The 9758-nt window shown below is 40.2% G+C and overlaps 1 protein-coding gene across 1 annotated transcript; it reads right to left on the reverse strand.

The window, feature by feature from the left end:
- Positions 1-5853: 5853 nt before the first annotated feature.
- zic3 (zic family member 3 heterotaxy 1 (odd-paired homolog, Drosophila)) lies at positions 5854-8519 on the reverse strand. The gene is made up of 3 exons (XM_067996714.1): positions 7535-8519; positions 6289-6452; positions 5854-6036 (listed from the first exon to the last, which is right to left on the reverse strand). The coding sequence occupies exons 1-3, from the start codon at positions 8517-8519 to the stop codon at positions 5854-5856; spliced, it is 1332 nt and encodes a 443-aa protein (XP_067852815.1).
- Positions 8520-9758: the final 1239 nt, after the last annotated feature.

The raw sequence follows: 9758 nt of genomic DNA on the forward strand, positions 1-9758 counted from the left end.
AATCACAGTGATATGCACAAACAGTGACATGTACAAACACAGTGACATGTACAAATTGACAAGTACAAATATGGTGGCATGTACAAATACAGTGACAGATTCAAGCACAGTGACATATACAATAACAGTGACATATACTAACATGGTGACATGTACAAACACAGTAAATGTACAAACACAGTGATGTGTGCCAATACAGTGATATGTACAAACACATGTTAACATTTACAAACACAGTGATGTAAAATCAGTGACAGGTACAATCACAGTGACATATACAAACACAATGACATGAACAAATACATGATATGAACAAACTGACATGTACAAATATAGTGACATGTACAAACACAGTGACATGTACAAATACAGTGACATGTATAAACACATTGACATAGAATCAGTGACAGGTACAAACAGAGTGACATATACAATCACGATGACATGTACAAACACAGTAACAGGTACAAACACAGTGACATATACAATCACAGTGACATGTACAAATGCAGGGAGGTGTACAAAGAGTGACATGCACAAACACAATGACATAGAATCAGTGACAGGTACAAACACAGTGACAGATACAATCATGGTGACATGTACAAATGCAGTGACATGTGCAATCACAGTGACACGTACAAACACAATAACAGGTACAAACACAGTGACATGTACAAATGTGGTGACATGTACAAACACAGTGACATGTACAAACATAGAGAGGTGTACAAGGAGTGACATGTACAAATACAGTGACATGTACAATCACAGTGGCATTTACAAACACAGTAACATATACAATCACAGTGACATTTATAAACACAGTGACATACAAACACCGTGACAAGTACAAACACAGTGACATGTACATATTGAGGTGTACAAAGAGTGACATGTACAACTACAGTGACATATACAGTGACATGTATGCACTGTGACATGTACAAATACAGTGAGACGTACAAATACAGTGACATGTACAAACACAGTGAATGTACAAATACAAAGACATGTACAAACACGGTGAATGTACAAGCACAGTGACATTTACCAATAGAGTGACATGTACAATCATGGTGCCATGTACAAACACAGTGACATGTACAAATACAAAGACATGTACAAACACAGTGACATGTATAAATACAGTGTCATGTACAAACACAGTGACGTGTACAAACGCAAGCCCAGACCTGCCAAGCCCCTCCCTCCACACATAAATCTCGGCCTTTCTGGGTTATACGGATTCCGCTTCAGTGTGTGCGCAGCATTTATGTTGCGGGTCTGTATTTCACTATTATTAATATCGCTTATAAACGCGGTAACTCCCCTGCAAATGTCCTTGTTAAAGTGTTACTTCGTGTGTTGTATGTCGCTCGTGTGTCGCGAACAGTAGCTATAATATAAAATATAAAATAACAGCATTCAAAGAATCAGCGGATCCAGAGTTTTAAGAGGCGGCTGAAACAGCTTTAACTTTACAAAAATGTTGAAAGCTGCTTCACCATAAAAGTTTAACAGCGATATTTTTAAGTGCTCGAGTTACACGCAGTCCTGTATAAATCCATTGCAGATATAATCTAACATCCTTGGAAGATTTACTAACACATATAAATGTGACGGATGTTGAAAGGGCCGTGTTTTGTGAACCGTGTAGGACAGACGAACGAAACTGTAAACAGTTACGTGGCCAATGGGTTACTGTAAATTAGTACCTGTTAAAGTCCTGCCGTCATTGCAAACAAAAAAAAGCTAAAACGCTTTCCTAGATTTTTGTTTTGATCTGTTGGGTAAAATGAATTTATTAAATTTCAGCTGCGACTAAATTTTATTCTGTGTATTTGCTGATATGTTATTTGTTTTTATTTTAAAGAGAGAACATTTCCCTCCTTACAAACTTCTGAAAATGGATTAAAATTGTTTGCAAAGTATCGCTGGATCAGTGCTGCTCGACGCTGCTTGTGGCGTTTCTTTCTATCGGCCCTGTCGCAATAAAATAATCGGCTAAAACCGGAGAAATATTAAGACCTAAAATGTGAAGAGCGCGCTGCTAAAATTGACCCCGCGCGTTAGTCGAGTATTAAGCGTCCAATTAAAAGTTTTAACAAATCATTTAATGAGTATCCAAGTCTAGATTATTTTAAAATAACTTTAAGGCTGTCTTGAACTGAAACGATTCCGCGACTTGACAATTTTGAATGAAATAATAAGAAACAGATTGTTTTAAATCCGCCCCTTAAACAATCGCTTCGCTTTTATATTTATTTCCTTTCACTGTACAGCGATGTGGATTAACGGTTTTTTGTAACTTTTAATTAATTGCGCTGCAAAAACAGGTTTACTTAAAATCCCACTAAATTAATAATTTTAAAAACTCCGCGTTGCAATTATGGTTTATCTGAGATAAAGTCACCGCAACGTCGCCTTCAGTACTGGTGCCACAAACGGCACTTTTCTGCCTCAGTTTGTATCTTTTTCGTGTTGGAATCTTGCTAATTGCCCAAAAGCTGGCCCCTGGGTGCGGGTGTCCTGCAGGTTGCTCTGCTCCTTAAAGGACATTGAGTGAAGCAACGAGTGGTAGAAATACATTCCTTGCAAACAGTGCCAGGCCCCGGAGTGCTGATCACTGCCAACTTCAAAGTGGTGCAGAAATGGTGCTCGGCCTAGAACCGAGGAGACCAAAGCATTCAGTGCGCTGATCCACACACACTCACACTCAAACACACTCACTCACACACCTACATACACTCACTCTCTCACATATTCACACAACCTGCATTTATATAGCGCCTCCAACCTAGTAAAATGTCTCAAGGCGCTTCACAGGACCAATTTTCAAACAAAAATTGACACTCAATCTCACATACACATTTCATCATACACTTACACACACACTTACACACACACACACTTACACACACTTACACACACTCAATCACACTCAATCACACACACCTACACACAGACTCGCAGACGCTTACTTAAACAGACACACTCAGACAGGCAGACGCTCACTTTACACAGACACACTGACAGACACCTGTACGTTGTGTGACGACGAGCCACAGCAAACACCAGAGGAAACGACAACGTGTCCGGTTCCGTTAGAGATAAACAGTCAGAAGCAAAATACTACCGCATCAAAATAAACACAATACTACTTTCAAAGTCTTATCCTGCAGAAATTATGATTTGTTTTTAAAAACGTTTTAATTCGATTTACTTTCAATCAAATAAGCCGTGTTACACTCTCTGGAAAAATACTTCGATTCAGTCTCTATTTATTTTACACAACTCTGAAATATTTTAATTTGTTGGATTAAATATAAATAACAACAGTTCGTTATATTCTATTTAATGCAAGTGTCCAGCAAAAGCGTGTTTCTATCTTTAGTTCAAAATGATGGATATTCCTACACGTGAGTGGCAAATATATTTGTATTATGACCCAGCCAGATAACGTAATTAATGTTTAAGAGAATCAATGGATAATTAATATCTTCTACATTATGTAACGAGTCTGTGCAATCCATTACGTCAGCATAATATTAATCCATCAAGCACGAAAAATTCAAAAGCAAGAAGATTAATGTGAAATAAAACCCTATTCCACTCGAGATTCTGACCATTCCGTTTAAATATACTGGAGGGATTTGTGTATATGTTGTAGTCTGTACATACCCAACTATCTGGACAGAAATATTGGGCCGGAAGACAACAGGACATATCTTTAGTGTTACAATCTGAAACTAGTGATTGTCAGCAATTGCTTAAAGTGTAATTATGCAGTTTATCTGTCTCAAGCACTTGACTTCGCAAATTAACAGTTTGACAGCGGAGATGAACGAGCTGTTTATAATTTTAGTGACCAAGTTTAGTTTAGACAATCCCAATAGACATTGGCAGGGTGCGGGGTAAGGATTGTTATGATTTATATTTAAAATATAACAGGCATCACCCAAGGTCAACACGATATTAAAGTTAATCTCTCCTGCCAGTTAGACATGTCCCACGTGTTTTTGTACTCGATCTTAATTAATGCGCTACAGTGATCTGTGTACATGTGTGGAACAGAGAGCCCAACGCGAACACTTTCCGTTATGTCATTCACTCGCAGGTTTAGCCTATTTAAATATATATATATGTTTATATTTTATTATTTTAATGCCGTCGAGTGATTACCAGCCAAAGGCTTGAGAAAAAGAGCTTCTGTGGAAGGCAGTTGGAATCTAAGTGTGTCAACTAATAAAAAGCTGTCACTTCCAGTGAAATGAATCAGACGTTTTAATATTCCATTTTAAATGTATCTGCAGCGTGGATAGGTTTATGTTAAATGGTTTAAATCCCAACACTTCTGCATATTGTAATATAGAACAATGTTTTTGCAACGTAAATTACTTCTGCCCCCGCTTGCCTTTAGATTTATGGGCCTTAACACAAAACACGTGTAAAGTCACCGGACACGAAACTGTTCAATTTATTGGTCCAAGAGGTTTCGTTTAGTGATTGAGGGCTCGCAAGTAAATCTGATGTCGGCGAACATGTGGCCCTCGCACTAGTGTGAAACTGCTGCCCGCCGGTGCTCTGTCACAGTACAAATGTTTGTAACAGATATACGGTTCCTTTTTAGAAAAAGTCGAATTGAAATCTTTCATCTAAATAAAGGAGATTTCAAGGGCACTACCGATTGATTAGTAATCACTGATTTGCAAATCCAAACGATAAAATGTTAAGTGATGGGCGCTATTACTGTACCAATTAAATACTGAACTGACATTACAAAAATGTAATTTGAACCATGGGAACAAATGTATCATCACCCTCGCCCGAAGGTCCCTCTCCTACACGCTCATTCTCACACTCACCAATATCATAATTCAAACGCCATCGAATTTATATCATTTTAAATTTGCTTTAAAAGCATGTTTTGCTTTCAGAGATTTTATGTGAAACACGAATTAATTTTCAAAATGATTGAAATTCCAATTTCGCAAGTTCACGAGACCAAAGTTAAAAATTCAGACTTGCAGTATGTCACAGAAAGATTGTATTGGGTTTGGTGTAATGAGACAGGGAGGCTCGATAGGGTACAAGAAAGGCAACGTTTGCTTTGTAAATCAAAATTGTTTAATGTTAACTTGGTTATAACCCTTTCTTCCTCCAAAAAAAACTGTACATAGGTTTTGTTAGAAAACAATTCTTCATAAATATTGTTTCAGCGTGGCTCGCAAATATCGATAATTAAATTACAAAGTGATAAATATGACATTATGAATATGTATATTTACAGAAAATAGTTATTACAAAAAAGGCAACGTTATACTCAACTGTCACAATCCTGTACTAGTGTGAAACTACATCCCAGCTCGTGAAAAGCACTAAAACGACAACAGATTTGACCCAATCGAACAGGAGATACATTCACAAGTATTTTTTTGAAGTTCAAGACATAACAGGACTTTGGCACTTTTTTTAAGACTGTGTGAATTTCACAGTCAATCACCTTCGAGGTGCCATGAATTCACTATCGAAACATATGGTCTACGCGAGATTCTTACCCCCCCCCCCCCTCCCTCCTCCCCAAACTGCCAAAACAACAAAAAAATCACCTCTCGAACGCCGATAACAATCCGGTTCTAATCCTGAGCAAAGTCCGCGTTGTGGTCAGTGTCGCTCACCAAAACTTTCCCCTTGAAAAAACATTGACCGCAACCATAAACCGGCGGTCCCTCCACCGCTAGCTTTTTTTTTTGTCCGAAGTATTTCACTTTGCTTCTTCCTATAAAGTTTCAACAGGTCCGAGCTGGCGAGCTGCTCGGGCCGCCTGCGAACAACCTCCTGGTTCTGTTCTCAGACGTACCATTCGTTAAAATTAGGCGGCAGTGGCGGGTTGTGGTTGGGAGTGTTCTGTGCGGCCGATGCGGAGATTTTGCTCGGATCTTCACTGTTTGAAGAGAGGAGACTGGGGGGAGTGGACGATTCATAGCCGGAGCTCGGGGCCGGGGAAGAATCCGAGCCTTGAGATTCGTGTACCTGGAATTACAAAATACAAATAAGTGCACGTTTGTCTCTCTTAAGTGGGCGCGAGTTTAATCGATCTCGTTCAGCATCGGTAAAGGCCCCAGAATAAAATATTGCAAAGTGAACAAACAATAATAACCGTCTGAATAAAAGAATGAGCAAAGTCTCAATACTGTCAAACTGTAAAGTGCAGAGTGGACGCGGATACACCGATGGAAACGGGCGGTAATCCCGTGTACACGCGATAAGTAAACGAGCGGTTACCTTCATGTGTTTCCGAAGGGAGCTGGGGTGAGTGTACGACTTGTCACACATCCTGCAGATATACGGTTTATCCGACGTGTGCACGTGCATGTGCTTCTTACGGTCACTGCTGTTGGCGAATCGTCTATCGCAGCCCTCAAACTCACACTTAAACGGTTTTTCCCCTGTTCGAAATGAACAAGAAGAAGGAAAAAAATAACATGTATACATTTAATCCACAATTGTATACATTATTTACTTGCTCAATTATTTTTCCGGCCCCTTTGCAGTTCTGGTTAAAGATTTAGGTGAGGGTTTCCCGCTACATCTCGCCCTTTAGTTGAATTTAATGAACAGCAAACAAGAAGGTACAAAATCTAAAATAAATCCAACAAAGTCTAAATAATTAAAACGCTATCTATGTTTTATTTATCAAATCTCATCGTTGTACAATTAATAACTTCACTGAAATCAGTAAAACAATATATTTATAATCTAAATGTAAGTCTTATTTAGGTTAAGTTCTTGGATTTGATTGAAATGATTCTTTAATAAAGCAGTTAATGGCAGCATTGAACGAGTAAAAGTTTGAAGCGTTTTCACCCGGGGGGAAAGAGGTCAAAAATTATATACAACCTCCCTCAACAATTTGTAATGTCTCGCATAAAAACATTCAAGTTTTTTCTCTCTCCTCCTTGCTTAGAAAAAGACCAAGTAACTTAATGAAATACCAAACGCTTTCCTGCTGTGTTTTATTTCATTGCAGATATTCGACTGCAACGAGGCTCCAGTTAAAAGAAAAGGGATCGACGTTTTTTTAATTCTTTTCTAAACGGAATAAAATGCGGACTTTCATTGTTGGGAGATAATTCTAACAGCTTGGAAAACAAACACACACATCTTTAGAATTGGCTAAAAACCCTCTGGCGCTAAGCGGGCGAATAATAAACAGTTAGATTGTGTTTCCGCCGCCGATCGTGTTTTTCACACATTACTCACAGTGAAAGTGAGTGTTTTCCGGTCAAGTTTTCTAAACAAAACCTTTAAACAGCACCTCCGCCAGATTACTTCAATATTGTAACTCGGGGATTAAAATCGAATTGTTTCCGGGCGAAATAAACCAGAAGCGATTGTTTAAGTTTTAACAGCGCCGGTTTAAACTTGGCCCGACTCTTTTATTTCTTCAAATTAATTCTGTTAACAATGTAAATACCCTACAAAGCAGGAAGGCTGTTTTAACAAGGAATTTACACTTTTTTTTTGTTACCTGTGTGCGTCCGTTTGTGAATCTTTAAGTTTTCCGATCTCGCAAATATTTTTCCACATCCCGGGAAGGGACAAGGAAAGGGTTTCTCGCCCGTGTGTACTCGAATGTGATTAATTAGTTTGTATTTGGCCTTAAAGGATTTTCCTCCCCTTGGACATTGTTCCCAGTAGCAAATGTGATTCGTTTGCTCGGGTCCGCCAACATGTTCCATGGTGAGATGGGTCACCAGTTCGTGCATGCTGCCGAAAGTCCCTTCGCAAGTCTTTTTGTTGCGATTGACCTGAACTTCGTCAATCCATTTGCAGGGCAATTCCTGTTTAATCGGTTGCCTCATATACCGAAAAAAAGCTCCCGCTCCGTGATGGCCAGTCATATTCATCCCGACATTCATGTTCATTGCGTTGTAATTATGCAGCTGAGCCGTGGCGTAGGGGTCTGTCCTGGGACTGGCCACAGTCCGGTAAGGATCGGGTCTACCAAACAGATCACCGTGTAACCCCAGGCGCATCTGCCCGTGTCCATTGGGAGATGTGTGACTGGACACTTGCTCGTGAAGTCCTGGGAATAAAATGTGTCCCGGAGCGTCCGACATCCCCGGGGGTCCGTGCATTCCCCCGGTAGGTGAAGTGAAAATGCCATGCTGAGCACTTGTGGAAGCCGAGTCCCCCACACCGCCGTTCCGGTTGCGGAACAGGAAATCCCGGCTGGAATTAAAAGGTGCCCCGCTGTAGGAGCCGACTTGGCTGGCGTGGTGACCCAAGGCGGCGGCGTACCCCGATGCCTGTGGGGTGAAAGCGGACGTCTGGCTGGCAGAGATGTCGTGCGCTGCCGGGCTCAGTTTGAAAGCTCCAGGGTGAGGCGAATCGCAGAAAGGGCTGAGTCCCAGAGCCGGATCCCGGTTGGGCATCTCATGGTGCCGTGGACTCCCAAAGCCACCAACCCCCAGTGTAGGGAACTGGGGTGCACCATCGAGCAACATCGTCATCTCCACCAAAAAAAAAACCGTAAAATTACACGACTCCCAGGAATCAGGAAGAAGATGGGGAGAGAAAAAAAAAAGACCCTTAGCAACTTTGCAAAAATGCACTACTGTATCGGTTTAGTCTCCTTGCATTTGAAACGCATTTGATGGGATCGCACTGTTCACAAAAACACAATCTCCAAGAGTGAATTGTTCCTCACAATCAAACTAACCCCCTGTTCAATAGACTGATGGTCTCAGACTGATAGAGTCAATCACTCAACCACACTGCACATCCAAGGACTCAGGGGGCAGCCCGCAACTCGCCAATCAGAGCAAGGGACTATTGTCATCACGTGAGCGTCCTGCTGTGTGTTGATTGGAAGAGATGCAGTTGACTGGCACAAACGGCTATTAAAAATGCAAGAGGCCGACAGTTTCTTGATTGTGATTGGTTGATTTAGAGGGTTATTTACAGGTATGGCACCTCCGTGTTATCGCCCTTGATTAATTGTGCCTAGTTCAGCCTGATTTGCATTTTACTCTTCCATTTAATTTCACAAACAGCAATTGAAATGCGCTGTATATTTGGACTTAATTGCGCGCAACCAGTGGCATCGTGTAGAAAATCAGTCTGTTCTTTGTGCACCAGCTATTGTGGTTCAGATCATTTGTATGGTTGCGGTTTTTTTTTTAAATAGGGATCTGCACACTGGAAAGCATCCTGGAAAAAAACACAACTGTGGTGTCAATCAAATCTGCAGACAGGATTTTCGTTCAAGATGAGTGAGGAATAAATCAGTTCCAATTTTTTATTGGCGTTCTCAGATATTTAAACTTTAGTCGTATTTGTTTTTCTTTCAATTAGTTTCTACCCAGCTGTTTATTTAAATTGGTCCCGTGAGTTCAGGATGTAAAAAAAAACCTTCCTGCCCTTTGAAATTTTTTTTGGGAACTTCAGTGGGCAGTAAAACCGAAATCAATAAAGCTGAAAGTCGTTAGGAGTTTTGTACAAACTGGTTCTACTGGAAATTTCCGTCTGCACGAGCTCTTTCTTTATAAATTAAACAATTAATTCAGCATTATTTGCTTTGCATAATTTCTTGACAGTGTAACACAATTTCAGGACTCCAATTCTACTTCCACCCATTATCAAGAAGGAAAAAAATCTGGCAAGACCCCGCTAATGCGTTTGTGGATTAATAATAATAACCATTGTTATTATTACTGCTTGTTAGTCGGTGTGGCGATCTCTTTTGGTTA

This window comes from Heptranchias perlo, chromosome 15, assembly GCF_035084215.1.
Source record: "Heptranchias perlo isolate sHepPer1 chromosome 15, sHepPer1.hap1, whole genome shotgun sequence".
NCBI classification, from domain to species: Eukaryota; Metazoa; Chordata; class Chondrichthyes; order Hexanchiformes; family Hexanchidae; genus Heptranchias; species Heptranchias perlo.